The sequence below is a fragment of the Emiliania huxleyi genome (genome assembly GCF_000372725.1).
Source record: "Emiliania huxleyi CCMP1516 unplaced genomic scaffold EMIHUscaffold_958, whole genome shotgun sequence".
Taxonomy (NCBI): Eukaryota; Haptophyta; order Isochrysidales; family Noelaerhabdaceae; genus Emiliania; species Emiliania huxleyi.
Genome location: NW_005194894.1, coordinates 1 through 13,349, shown reverse-complemented (window position 1 = coordinate 13,349; position 13,349 = coordinate 1). Strand labels below are relative to the sequence as shown.

The 13,349-nt window shown below is 64.4% G+C and overlaps 8 protein-coding genes across 8 annotated transcripts; 2 read left to right on the top strand and 6 right to left on the bottom strand.

Annotated features, from left to right (window-relative positions):
* Nucleotides 1-248: 248 nt before the first annotated feature.
* EMIHUDRAFT_250635 (hypothetical protein) lies at nt 249-637 on the bottom strand (the record flags this gene model as incomplete). The annotated part of the gene is made up of 1 exon (XM_005756660.1): nt 249-637. A coding segment is annotated over one exon (389 nt), but the record flags the coding sequence as incomplete, so codon positions are not given.
* A 559-nt stretch (nt 638-1,196) lies between these two features.
* Nucleotides 1,197-2,342, top strand: EMIHUDRAFT_121661 (hypothetical protein; the record flags this gene model as incomplete). Its single annotated transcript, XM_005756659.1, has 1 exon — nt 1,197-2,342. The coding sequence occupies one exon, from the start codon at nt 1,197-1,199 to the stop codon at nt 2,340-2,342; it is 1,146 nt and encodes a 381-aa protein (XP_005756716.1).
* Nucleotides 2,343-2,851: 509 nt separating this feature from the next.
* Nucleotides 2,852-3,296, bottom strand: EMIHUDRAFT_250632 (hypothetical protein; the record flags this gene model as incomplete). Its single annotated transcript, XM_005756658.1, has 2 exons — nt 2,852-2,906; nt 2,974-3,296. The coding sequence occupies 2 exons, from the start codon at nt 3,294-3,296 to the stop codon at nt 2,852-2,854; spliced, it is 378 nt and encodes a 125-aa protein (XP_005756715.1).
* Nucleotides 3,297-6,097: 2,801 nt separating this feature from the next.
* On the bottom strand, nt 6,098-6,534 carry EMIHUDRAFT_250631 (hypothetical protein; the record flags this gene model as incomplete). Its single annotated transcript, XM_005756657.1, has 2 exons — nt 6,098-6,122; nt 6,284-6,534. 2 exons carry the CDS (start codon nt 6,532-6,534, stop codon nt 6,098-6,100), a joined length of 276 nt encoding a protein of 91 aa, XP_005756714.1.
* A 485-nt stretch (nt 6,535-7,019) lies between these two features.
* Nucleotides 7,020-7,569, bottom strand: EMIHUDRAFT_250630 (hypothetical protein; the record flags this gene model as incomplete). The annotated part of the gene is made up of 2 exons (XM_005756656.1): nt 7,020-7,112; nt 7,261-7,569. The coding sequence occupies 2 exons, from the start codon at nt 7,567-7,569 to the stop codon at nt 7,020-7,022; spliced, it is 402 nt and encodes a 133-aa protein (XP_005756713.1).
* A 582-nt stretch (nt 7,570-8,151) lies between these two features.
* EMIHUDRAFT_460266 (hypothetical protein) lies at nt 8,152-8,916 on the top strand (the record flags this gene model as incomplete). Its single annotated transcript, XM_005756655.1, has 2 exons — nt 8,152-8,424; nt 8,605-8,916. 2 exons carry the CDS (start codon nt 8,152-8,154, stop codon nt 8,914-8,916), a joined length of 585 nt encoding a protein of 194 aa, XP_005756712.1.
* Nucleotides 8,917-10,004: 1,088 nt separating this feature from the next.
* EMIHUDRAFT_250628 (hypothetical protein) lies at nt 10,005-10,781 on the bottom strand (the record flags this gene model as incomplete). Its single annotated transcript, XM_005756654.1, has 1 exon — nt 10,005-10,781. The coding sequence occupies one exon, from the start codon at nt 10,779-10,781 to the stop codon at nt 10,005-10,007; it is 777 nt and encodes a 258-aa protein (XP_005756711.1).
* An 885-nt stretch (nt 10,782-11,666) lies between these two features.
* Nucleotides 11,667-13,164, bottom strand: EMIHUDRAFT_372600 (hypothetical protein; the record flags this gene model as incomplete). Its single annotated transcript, XM_005756653.1, has 4 exons — nt 11,667-12,134; nt 12,174-12,217; nt 12,254-12,301; nt 12,333-13,164. Coding segments are annotated over 4 exons (1,392 nt in total), but the record flags the coding sequence as incomplete, so codon positions are not given.
* Nucleotides 13,165-13,349: the final 185 nt, after the last annotated feature.

Sequence of the window (13,349 nt, the reverse complement as noted above, 5' to 3'; positions counted from 1 at the left end):
GGCGGCGCGGTCAATGGGGCGAGCAGAGGCAAGCAGCGGCGAGTTTGGCTGAGGGGAGCGCAGCACTCTCGTTCAGCACACCGTCCGGAGCTGTCGAACCACCCTCCGGCGCCGCCTCGTCACTCGCCGGCGCGGCCGCTGCGGGCGTTGCGGCAGACGCCGGCGCCGCTGCGGCGGAGGCCGGCGCCGCTGCGGCGGAGGCCGACGCGGGGCTGCTGGCCGCCGCCGCCGCCGCCGCGCCGTCCGACGGCTTTGCGTCGGTCGCCGCGGTCATGAAGGACGCGACGTCGAACTCATCGAGCGCGGCGCGCTCGTCGCTGGTGCGGGCGAGCGCGTGCTTGCGCATCTGGCCGAGCTTGAGTGCGACCGACCCGAGCGGGCGCACCTGCTGGTTGTTGTGCTCGCCCGTCCGCGCCTGCACCGCGCGCGCCACCGCGACGCACAGCTGGTTCTGCCACGAATCGCGCTGGCACGCCTCCTGCACGGTGATGCTTGGGAAGCTGGGGGGCGACTCTGCAAGGTCCGGAGCGTGCGTCGAGAGGAAGTCCTTGGACTTTAGGCAGTCAAGCACGACGGTGACCTCGGCCGCCGCCCAAGCGTTGGGGACATTCTTGCCGCCGCCGCGTCGAGGGGGCATGCCACGCAAGCAGTGGCGGCGGGAGACACAGAGCAGGTCAAAAGTCACAGCGGCGCCGATGGAGCGATGTGAAGGCGCGCGCGAGGAAATTTCTCTTAGGGCGTCTGCACGGATCCAGTCCCGTGGGGAGAGGAGCCCCCGCCTGGGGGCTGCCCGTGCGGCTGTGGCTGCGGATGTACCGGGTACCCACCGCCGCCGCCCGGCTCGCCGCAGAAGATGCACCTGAAGGGTGTCGGGCTCCTTTACGACGGCACGTCAACCAGCCCTTCCAAATACCTCGACCTCATCGTCACAAACACCACGCTCTACACGCCGTGGAAGAGCACGGAACAAGGGCGGAAAGTCGATAGCGTCTTTGGAGAGATCTCGATGGCGGCAGACACCTCCACCACCTTCAAGTTCGAGTTCGCCGACTCGGAGACGGGCGCCGCCGCCGAAATCCCCTACGGCGCGCCGCCCTCTCCCCAACCGCCCTCTCCACAACCGCCTTCCCAACCGCCCTGCTCGTCCGACCGCGACTGACCCCACCCCACCTCGCCTCCGCGCGGCAGAGTTCGACATGTGCATCATGGACACCGACACGGGTGTCGACGGCGTCCTGCAAGAGTCTGGGGAGTTCTGCGGCACGATAGGCGACTACCACCACGGCAAGAAGCCCCCCGAGAGCCGCTACTTCTACGATTACATCTGCGACAACATCGACGCGGAAGAGTACGTGGAGATCACGCGGGAAGAGTGCGTGACGATCAAGGGGCTGGCCGAGGGCACGGGGCCCGACAACCCGAGGCTCTGGGACGATGTGTGGATGACGCCCGCCGCCCAGAACTCGTGTGCCGACTACGACAAGTGCCCCGCATCTGGCACGTCGGGCTACTGTCGGGGTCCGGGCGATAAGATGTGCGACATCATCAAGTGCCCGGGCCAGACATCGACCAAAGCGGGCGCCGGGCTCTACTCGTCCTCTTCCAGGCTCACCTCGCGCCTGAGGGGCAAGCCGTTCCGCTACACCATGCCCAAGTTCGTGTGCTTCACATACCCAGCTGGCAGCTCCTCCTTTACCTTGACGTACACGGTCGGGGGAAACCCGGGGGCGCCGCCGTACTATGGGCGCAACTTCATGTTTGGCGGCACGAGCATCGAGAAGCAGTGCGCCGACCCCCAGGCAGCATCGCTGCGGAGCAGCACCTGCAAGGACTGTCAGTTTGAGTTCAGCCTTGACGCGGAGGGCCCCTGCCCTCCCCCCGCACCGTCCTCGAGCTGCCCCATTGTCGGCGAGTCCATCCTCTCCGAGTCGCTGCCAGCTGGTGTAAAGTGTCTCGACGTGACTTGCTCGGCGGGCCGGCGCCGCCGGCTGCAGAGCGACTCCCCGACGGTCACCCTTACCGTGATGCTGGAGGCGCCGTCGGCGGCGGCGATCGAGTCGGTGGAGGCGAGGCTGTCTGAGCTGATGTCGAGTATCGCGGCCGCCTCCACCCTCCTCGGCATTCGCGTCATCACCCTCCCCGTCTTCCGCCCCGACTACACTGGCCGCCGCATCACGACCACCGAGTACACGGGCTTGGTGGTCGGCTGCGCCCTGGGGGGTGTTGCGGCCCTCGCGCTGCTAGGGCTGGGCGTGCGGCACGCGCTGCGCAGGGCGCAGGTCCGCCCCGCGGTCCAAAAGCGCCCCGCCGAGCTCGAGGCCGCCCAGCAAAGCTGGGAGTGACGGCGCGGCGCAGCAGTGACCCACCACCCACCTCCAGACCTACTCTCGCACTCACACTCTCGTCTCGTATCCCATCATGTCGCGCCGCCCTGCCGCCGCCGCCGCTGTCGCCGCGAAAAGGGGTGTATGGCCTCGCCACTCAGAACATGCAACGGGCCCCCACTGAGTTCGCGCCGGCGGGCCCCCGCCGACGGTTTGCTGGGTCTTATTTGTACCCCGCTCACCCCGCCGAGGGCGAGGCCGCGCTTCTCCGGGGCTCCGGCGGCACGCGCGCCTTCCCCGCGCTCTTTTTATTTCGTATGTCGATGTATCATGTCTGTTAGATTAAACGGCGGGAATCTGGGGCGGCTGGTGGACACAGGACGGTGGGACATTGGGGGCTCTGAGACAGTCTCAGAAGGGAGACACACACTGAACACTCGAGAGGTTGGAACCCTATGAGCTCGCCCTCACATACAGGCGGACAGGTTGTGCCTGTGGGCGGGGCTGGCCGGCAGCGATGCGCTCAGTCAGAGGCCACTATACACTGCAACGCAGGAAGGCACTCTTGGCACTATCCTGGGCCTACGCGACAGACGTGCAAAGGGGAAAAAGCCGGATAAACGATGGCAGCGCTGCGCCCTCGGCTCACCGTGTGCCAGAGACGCTGGCCCGGTGTCCATGCTTGCCGACATGCAGCCAGCTGCCCAAGACTGAGGCCTCGGTCGGTGGCCGTTCCGTCGCATCGCAGGAGAGGTCGGCGCCGCTGCTCGAGTCGCCTCCAAAGAACACCCGGCCGCCTCCCAGGTCGTCGCTGTCGCGCGGCGAGAGCTCGCTTTCCCGCGGCGAGCTTGCTGGCGTGCTGCCACGGGACATGCGGCGTACAAAATCGGCGTCAAAGAGCGGCGGCGGCAGCGGCGGCAGCCCCCGCAGACGGCTGGGCACGAACGGGCTGCGAGAGCTCCGCTGGCTCATGGAGGAGCTCGAGTCCGGCACGTCCACACTGGCGGGGTAGATCGTGCGGGAGAAAGGTCCGGCAGGCTCCATATCGCGCAACGCTTCTCGAGGATCGTCCTGGACGAGTCCCAACAGTCAGAAAAGAAGAAAACGCACACCAGCAGCAACAGCGGTAGCAGCGGCGGCAGTGGCGGCGGCGGCGGTGGTGCGGATGCGTCTTCGATCGCTGCGATCGACGGAGCTCTAGGCTCGCTGGTGCGCTCGCTGCGTTCTGGACGACGCCGCTGGATGTGATGCGTACGAAGCATGTGTTGTGAGTTGGACAGAGGACCACACCGCTCTCAGCTCCCCCCCCCTCCTCTCCTACCCCCCCCCACACACACACACAAACAACACGACGCGATCTTTGTCAAGCGCAACAACTTCAACCTGCTGCTCCACGAGACGTTCGGCGGCGGCTTCTCGCCCACCGCCGTTCTCAAGCTGCGCCGCCTCGCGCGCAAAGTCGCGCGCGGCAGCGTCGACCGCACGGCCTACTCGCCCAAGTACTCGCTCTCTTTTATGTCCCACCATGCAGAGCGCATCTCTCTCTCTGTTGTGCGAGGCGTGAACCGCGCCATTCGCTCTCACCTGGTAACCCTGTCTGCACGTCTCGCGCGCGCGTGAACAGGGCTCCAGGCCCCAAATTACGTGTGAGTGTTAGAGTTGTTTGGCATTGCTAAAAATCACACACACACACACACACACACACACACACACACACACACACACACACACACACACACACACACACACACCTCTGGGCCGGCGCGGGGGGCCCAGAGGGTGTCCATGCGGGGGGGAGATGGGGTCCCATGGCCCGCCGCAGGCGCCGATTTTTTTGAGTTTTTCTTTTTTCGCAATTTTTTACTTGTTTTCATGGGAATTCGGCGTACTTGCGGCCATGCTATCACGCCTTGCGACAGCCTGTCGGCGCTGCTGACCGTGCCATGCTGCACAATTGATCACCTGCATAGCTCGCGGCCTTAGTATTAAGCATTCAGTGACGACCTGATCGTACGGCCAGTAGGAAGGTGTCCTTCCAGCTGCGTGCACGCTTCTGGCGCAATGCGCGTCACCTCGGATGGGCTGCTGGCACTCTCGAGGCTATGCCTACACAGCCTCGCGCGCATGGGCAGTCAAGAGGGACCACGCACTTTCTCAGGACAGCGCCAGTGCCTCTCCCTTGGACCGGCAAACGTGGTGGTCTCGTGTCACCAATGTGGGACCAGTGCGGCATCGCGCCATCGACAGCTCTGAACTGCGCCTCACCACTGACCGGGAAGGCCGCCAAGTGGGCCGGCACAGGTCGCACATTGTGGCAGCAGTCAGCAGTGCATGGCTGATAGCTAGAGCAGCAGCGTCAGGGTCGCAGGGTCGGATCGTGTCAAGCCTCTCGCCCGGCCGGCCGCGTGCAGACGTCGGCCTGTCTGCTGTCTGCAGTGATCTGTCGGCGGTCAGTACGACCGATCAGGTCGGAGTTTTCTGATGGTTGGAGGGTCTATCTGTATGTACTCCTCGAGATCTCTCCAAATCTGCCCTCTGTTAGACCGGGTTAGATCGGGAAGTCGGTGCTCATAGAGACTCATAGAGCCGGAGCCCCGTTTCCGCACTGCTGCGCGGCGCACGGTGTGGGCCGGGGGCCCCCGCGCCGGCCCAGACACACACACACACACACACAGTTGCTCTGGGAAAGCTCGCGCGCCAGCGCGCACCACCCTCTGAAAAAAATTGCTTTAATCCAAAATACTCGGCACAGTGCTATCCCCTACCCCCCCCCCCCCGTCCTCTCCGGACTAGACATGTGCGCTACATTGCCTAGGGGTGGGGTGGTGGGGCCTATTGGGGCATAATGGCTTGTTGTAGTGGATATGAGTTGTGGGCGTGGGTCGCTGGCTTTCGCCAGCCTTTGCAGGCATCCTAAGTTCGGCGGCTCAGCCTCCTCTGCGCCAGGGATCGCGCGGGGCGCAGCACGCCCTGTGTCGTCTGCGCGAGATCCTAGTCCCTGGTTCACCGAGGCGCCCCCTACAGGGAGTCAGCTCAGCCGCGTTCCTTGTAGTGTGATGCCTTTAAGTCTTTAGGTGTTCGATGTGCTAGCTTGTGAGGCCTTGACAAACTTTTGATCTCTCGTGCGTGAGTCGTCGCCTCTTCTGTGGTGAGGTGGTCGAGTCCCACTCTCCTTAGTTCTTCATTCACTCGCCTGCTCAGTCGTAGTCTGCCGTAGTAATCAATCGTCCCCATGGGTTCTACTTTGTCGCTGATTTCTTTCATGGTCGAATCGCTGACTCGGTCGCTCTTGCGTCTTATTCGTCGGAGCCTAGTTCTGGCCTCCCCCGAGTACGCTTGCATGTTTCTCACTAATAGGTTCAAGACCGCCTTCCAGGTTTGTTCGGGTTTGATGTCTTCTTCTTCGTAGAAGGAGACTATTATTTGATTCCACATGTGTAGATGAAGTGCGTTGTGGACCTCAGGCGTGTCCGCCGAGGTTCCGATGATGGTGAGTAGTCTCGGCGGATGTATGCTCAGTGACTCTCCTTGTGCAAAGACCGCGCACCACCCTCTGCCACCCTACTGCCTACTGCCTCCAGCCCCATGGCACATGATATTGGGAGAGTTTTGTTGTCATTAATAAACAAACAGACAAGCCCGCTGCTAGTGAACACAATCGGGTCCTACAAGACACCACTCAGCTATTACTGACTGCTAGTGAACACAATCGGTTCCTACAAGACATCACTCCGCTACTGAACACTCGAGGTTGGAACCCTATGAGCTCGCCCTCACATACAGGCGGACAGGTTGTGCCTGTGGGCGGGGCTGGCCGGCAGCGATGCGCTCAGTCAGAGGCCACTATACACTGCAACGCAGGAAGGCGCACTCTTGGCACTATCCTTGGCCTACGCGACAGACACGTGCAAAGGGGAAAAAGCCGGATAAACGATGGCAGCGCTGCGCCCTCGGCTCACCGTGTGCCAGAGACGCTGGCCCGGTGTCCATGCTTGCCGACATGCAGCCAGCTGCCCAAGACTGAGGCCTCGGTCGGTGGCCGTTCCGTCGCATCGCAGGAGAGGTCGGCGCCGCTGCTCGAGTCGCCTCCAAAGAACACTCGGCCGCTGCGCGAATGCTCCCACATCCCTCCTCCCAGGTCGTCGCTGTCGCGCGGCGAGAGGGCCTCGCTTTCGCGCGGCGAACTTCCCGGCGTGCTGCCACGGGACATGCGGCGTACAAACACACTGGCAAACACACTGGCGGGGTAGAGCGTGCGGGAGGAAGGTCCGGCAGGCTCCATATCGCGCAACGCTTCTCCAAGTGTCCAGGATCGTCCTGGACGAGTCCCGCCGATTTTGTGCGCCGATTTTGTCGCCGAGTGCTCGCCGTCAGAAAGAATTTAAACCTGCCGTCAGAAAGAAGAAAACGCTGGATAGCAGGTATTTCTCTTGGTCGCTCTTCAGTGCCAAAAGCCCAATGTGTGCTAGTGAACACAATCGGGTCCTACAAGACACCACTCAGCTACTTGCTGACTGCTAGGAGAGAGAGAGAGTTGTTTTGTTTTGACTGCTAGTGAACACAATCGGTTCCTACAACACATCACTCCGCTAGCGCTGCGAACAGTCGCTGCGCGAGAACACAAGTCACAACAGATGGCGACAACAAACAAACAAAGAAACAAACACGCCGGCACAAAGAACGGAGCGCGAGTATTCACGGGAAGGGCGTTTCGAGGATTGCGTCGGTGCGGGCGCCGACGTCGTAGCGGGGCGACCGATTCACCACGTGGATGAGCATCTCTATACACTGCAACGCAGGAAGGCACTCTTGGCACTATCCTGGGCCTACGCGACAGACACGTGCAAAGGGGAAAAAGCCGGATAAACGATGGCAGCGCTGCGCCCTCGGCTCACCGTGTGCCAGAGACGCTGGCCCGGTGTCCATGCTTGCCGACATGCAGCCAGCTGCCCAAGACTGAGGCCTCGGTCGGTGGCCATTCCGTCGCATCGCAGGAGAGGTCGGCGCCGCTGCTCGAGTCGCCTCCAAAGAACACTCGGCCGCTGCGCGAATGCTCCCACATCCCTCCTCCCAGGTCGTCGCTGTCGCGCGGCGAGAGGGCCTCGCTTTCGCGCGGCGAACTTCCCGGCGTGCTGCCACGGGACATGCGGCGTACAAAATCGGCGTCAAAGAGCGGCGGCGGCAGCGGCGGCAGCCCCCGCAGACGGCTGGGCACGAACGGGCTGCGAGAGCTCCGCTGGCTCATGGAGGAGCTCGAGTCCGGCACGTCCACACTGGCGGGGTAGAGCGTGCGGGAGGAAGGTCCGGCAGGCTCCATATCGTCCTGGACAGCAAGTCTCCATATCGCGGCGAGCAAGTGCTCCATATCGGCCTCCAAGTGTCCAGATCGTCCTGGACGAGTCCCCAACAGCGGATGCTGCGATCGACGGAGCTCTAGGCTCGAGCAGGTAGTATGCTCGCTGGTGCGCTCGCTGCGTTCTGGACGACGCCGCTGGATGTGATGCGTACAAAGCACGTGTTGTGAGTTGGAAAGAGGACCACGGTTTTAACTTCCCCCCCCCTTCCCCTCCCCCCCCCCCCCCCCCACTCTCCTCACCCTCCCGTGCATCCCACGCCGCGTGCATTGGTGGAGCCGTCCAAATTGTGCGTGTCGTGCACGTGGGTATGTATGTATGTAGGAAGGTGAAGAACAGTCAGGCTCGGACTGGACACCAACGCGGTATGTGCGCAGACCACCTATCTCGCTAAGGAGCCGGAACCCAGTCGTTTGGGTGGGAGCGGTAGTTCGGTGTCGGGAGTCGGTCTCGCACGCCACAGCCTCTTGCTGATGCTCAGCCTCCTCTCATGCGTGGCGCCTCTGTCCTGGCACATACAGCCGGCCGCTCCGTCGCACGTCCGGCTGGCCGCCAGCCTGTGCGTCGACGAGTTCACCGCGTTGCCGCTGCCGCTGCTGCCCGTACCCGGCTGGAAGCGCCAGGCGAGGGAGAGGGCGATCGACGAGTGGGCGGCGTCGAGGCGGGCGCTCCTCGCGAGCGGCGAGCCGCATGCCCTCATTGTCGGCCTCCGCGACGCGGCCGAGGCTGGCCGCTTCTTTGAGGGCGTGGACGACGGCCTCCTCGGCTTTGCTGAGCTGGGCCTCCTCCCGCCGCCGCCAGAGGGCCGCGCCGCGGCGGCGGAGCCGGCGGAGCCGGCGGGGGAGGCGATTGCGGGGGCGGAGGCGGCGACAGTGGCGGCGGAGGCGACGGCAGCGGCGGCGGCGGCGGCTGCAGCTGCCGAGCAGCCGATGTACCCTTATATTGCCAACGTCGCCGTCAGGGTTGGCGCGCGGCGGCTCGGCCTTGGCCGGGCGCTGGTGGAGGAGGCGGAGCGCACGGCGGTGGAGCTGGGCTTTGACCGGCTGTACATCAAGGTCGACCGGCAAAACTTTGGCGCGCGGCGGCTGTACGACCGGCTTGGCTATGAGATTTGCTACCTGCAGAACCGGCCGCCGGACCGGACAAACAAGCAGCGGCAGATGCTCTTCTTGAGAAAGGCGGTCGGGGCGGGGGCGGCAGGGGCGGGAGAGAGCGCGCGGGAGGCGGCTCGTACGTAGGAGGCTCTATTTGTGAGCTTGTCGGGAGAGCCAGCGTGCGGTCGCGGGGACGGCGAGAGGAGAGGGGAGCGGGGTTGTTGCACGAGTATATGGGCCAAAAGCGTCGAAAATGTCCCAAAAAAGCGTTTCTCGAGTTTGTTGCAGCTCCGCAGCCTGCGCGCGCTGCCGGGACGCACCGCTGGCTGGATCTGTGCACTCCCTGGGTCCCAGGGAGTGCACAGATCCAACAGGAGTGAGTAGACTCGACGCCGTACTCGAGATGGAGCTGCAGAAAGTACGCCGCCGAACGTGCCACCGACGGCGTCCTGGCGGAGGTGATGGAGTGTGAGACCTGAGGCTGCGGAGGTGACGCCTGAGGTACCGGCCCGTGCACGGCGACTCAGCCGGCGACCGCCACGGGCTCAGACGAGACTTGTCGACTCGTTCCATCTCAGCTTCACCGTGGTCATCGGGCGTCTGTCGACGTCAGGACCACCCATACAGCTCGCGGGTTTGAGGTCGCAAGAGCCAAGATGGTGGCGTTTGGACATCCCAACCATCACACAAGACAGCCTGTAGGTGATGGCGGGACGGCGCAGTGTTTGTGGCACTCGGCAGTAGGCACCCGCGGCACGGCCCCGCTGTCGGCTCTCGCGGGCTGCGGAACCGGCCCCATAAGGGGACGGTCCGGGCGAGTGTGGCAGCTCCTGCGCTAGTATGGGCACCCTCCATCACAACACTACTGATCCTGGTCATCAGAGCTGCCAGGGATAGCGTCAGGATCCGGTAGGAGTCAAAACCCCTCATATTTGAGACATCGTGGCCCATATAGGTTATCATATACTCTCGTGCAACAACCCAGCGGGGAGGAGGGCGAGGGAGACAGCAACTGACAAGCCGTAGCCGAAGCGCTTGGCAGCGCTCAGCGGTGTGTCTGCTTATGTGAGATCAACAAAAGAGTGCCACGCCAGCCGCCGCCGGGTCGCCGGGACGACACAAAGTTAGGCGACATACAGTTACAGACTGAAAAACCCAGAACCCACGGCGCGACAGCGCAGATAAGTAGGAGCGCATGTGCGCATCACACAAAAGATCAAAAGGTACAGATGTCATCGCAAGATCACCGCTCGCTGCGCCGCGGTGAGAGGGGGGGAGAGCAGCGCCGCGACGTCCTCCCTCCGCACCGCGGGGTCGAGCCCCAGCCACGAGCGCGCGCAGCCGAGGCTCTCCTCGTCCTCCTCGGATGACGTGGCGTCGTCGAGCGCCGCGCGCGCGATCCTCGGGATCCAGTCGCCGTCGAGCCACGGGAGGTGATCCGGGGCCAGGGCGACGGCGTGGTAGTGCCACGAACCGAAGGTCGCGCTGCCCAGCAGCTCGGGCACCGCGGGGGAGCGTACCTTGCTCAAAAGCTGCGCCTCTCGGCCCGCGGCGGCCGCATCGCGAGTCGCCTTGACGCAGGCGTTGCGGCGCGTGGCGCGGTGCGTGCAGGTGGTGACGTAGTCGCCGCCGCCGATGCGTGTCCACTCCGTCCCGTTGCCCACGCCCAGGTCCACCGGAAGGGCGTCGGGAGGGGCGAGGTTCGGCGCAGGCGCTCGCGATAGTCTCTCCCACGTGCGCTCTGCCGAGAGCTCGTTGAAAGAGGTGGAGGAACCCTCGTCGAGCTCGGAGTCGGGAGGGCTGACGCGCTCGGACGAGGTGCGGCGCAGGAAGCCACGCAGCTTTCGGAAGACGTCGATCGCCGACTTTGCGGCCACGAGAGGCGGCGGCGCGGCTGGCTTGGCGCGGATTTGAGGCGCCTCGGCCGACGAGGGACGGGGGCTTTGTGAGGCGCTGCCGGCTGGCGGCGGGCTGGCAGCGGCGGCTCGGCTGGGCGGCGACGGCGGCATGAGCCGAAGAACGAGGCGTCTTCGTCCCGGAGTCTGCGTCTCGGACAAGTTGGATTTCGTTTCTTTGACGCGGGCCCAATCCGGATTCGGTGACTTGGACCACTAATAAGAATTCTACGAAGGCCCCTCTCACAGCAGACTGGCACGAACTAGCACCACAAAAGGCACAGCAGACAACGGCCCCTTATGGGCCGTCGAAGAGGCCGTCATACTCCTCCGGCCTCGCCCCCCCTTCCCAACCCTCCCCTTGCTCTTGCTCCTCATCCTCGCGGCGCGCAGTGCGCACCCCGCCCCGCGAAGACGAGCCCTTCCGCCGGCGTGCCTCCCGGGACACAAGTCCAGATAGGCAGATTTCTTTTGTCCTGCGACGGTGTATCATTCACTTTATGCCACCGTTCATATCCGGATATGCAACGGTGGCATAAAGTGAATGTGATACACCGTCGCAGGATATGCAACGGTGGCATAAAGTGAATGATACACCGTCGCATGTCCATTTCCGCGAACAGTCTCCGAACTAAGGCCTCGCGCGCCGCCACCGACACCGTCCCTTTCTTCAGCGGCGCCTTGCTTGCTTGTCGAGCGCGTCAAAACCAACCACGTACTTGTTTTAGCATTCTGCTGCCTCACCACTCGAGACTCGGTGGCGACCACGTCCGCACGTGGGCCCGGGGGCGCCCACAACCGTACAACACTCAACAGTCCTTACTGGACGCTCAGCTCCCACCGAACACAGCACGCGCGACGTAGGTACGACCTTCGTACACATATATTGCAAAATACCATGTGAGCGAGATCGCCTGTGCGCTGGGCCGAACCCGCTATCCGAACGGGTCACTCACTCACCGCCCGGACCTTCTCGAGCTCCGCGTCGCGCGCCGCCACCGTCCCCTTGAGCTCCGCCACCTGGTCGAGCGCGTCGCCGAGCAGCCCCTTGGCCACGCCAAAGTCGCGCAGCTGCTCCACGCCGCCGCTCGCCCGCACCTCGGCGGCGTGGTCGGCCACGTAGCGGCGGCACTGCGCGAGGAGCGGGCGCCCGTCGCCCATCGTGTGCGCCGCCTCGAGCAGCGGCACGGCGGTCGCCGGCGCGACGCTCTCCTGCAGCGCTTGCGCGCATAGCAGCTCGAGGCGCGGCACCCGGTACATCTGCGCCAGCTCCCGCAGGTCGAGCGCGCGCTGCGCCCTGCCGCCCTCCGCCTCGCCGAGGTCGAACTGGTCGGTGAGGAGGTAGCGGACGAGGGCGGTGAAGCTGGCGAGGTCGGTGTGGGCCACCGTGACCTCGGCGGCGTCGCGCTCCTTCATGCCGATGCCAAACATGGTCCGAAAGACCGGGGACCGGGCGCAGAGGTTGCACTTGCTCACGTGCTCGATGTGCTCCTTGTCGTCGCCGACCAGGAAGGTGACTTCCCCTCTGGGAGGGAGGCGTCGCCCCGTGTCTTTGCGAGGTCAGCCAGGATGGTCGAAGGCGGAACGACGATCGGGGCAAAGGAGGGAGGCGGAGGAGGCGCCGCCACGCAGACCTGATGGAGGCCACCGTTGGAACTGACCAACACGTGCTGCCGTCGGCGCTGATGGCGACATCTTCTGGTTCGTCGAACTCCGCCGCGTCGCCCACGCCGTCAGCGCTGCCACTGGTGCCACTGCCCGCGATCGTTGTCACCTCTCCCGTCGCCACCTCAACCCGCCGGATCTTGTCGTTGCCGTAGTCCGCCACAAACAGCGCGCCGCCGTCTGGGCTGATGGCGATGCCAGTTGGGTAGCAGAACTGCGCCGCGTCGCCCACCCCATCCGCGTCGCCACTTTCGCCGCTGCCCGCGAGCGTGGTCACCTCGCCCGTCGCCACCTCAACCCGCCGGATCTTGTGGCTGCCGAAGTCCGTCACAAACAGCGCGCTGCTGTCCGGGCTGATGGCGATGCCAGTTGGGTAGCAGAACTGCGCCGCGTCGCCCACGCTATCAGCGGCGCCATCATTGCCGCTGCCCGCGAGCATGGTCACCGCGCCAGTCGCCACCTCCACCCGCCGGATCTTGTGGCTGCTGTAGTCCGCCACAAACGCCGCGCTCTCGTTTGGGCTGGTAGCAATGCTGTTGACTTTACTTGCCGGCAAGGCTGCCACGCGGCGCACGCGCCCGGCCGCCGAGACGTGCAGCAGCGAGTCCTTAGTCGCGACATACCAGGCGCCCGCGTGGTCGCTCGCGATGCCGACCTCTGTCACCGAGCGATAGAGGGCCGTCCTCGCCCTCGAGCGCCAGCGTGGTGACCTGTCCGACGACACCGCGCGCGCCAAAGATGGGCGCCTCGAAGCCATCCGCGACCGGCACGGGCATCCCGCCCTCCTCGCCGCCGCCGGTGCGGGCGCGCTTGCGGGAGGCGGACGCCATTCGCTGCTGGATTCGGGACACGGGCTCGTGGATCGTGGTGGCAACACTCCGATTACTGACGCATGCGATTACTGACGTATTTACGCGTAGAGTACCCCATCAACGGTGTCGCGCAGAAACGCGCTCCCTGTACACGGCGCGCTGCGCTCTGGCTGCGGTTTACATTTCTCTCACTAAGTATAGTGCC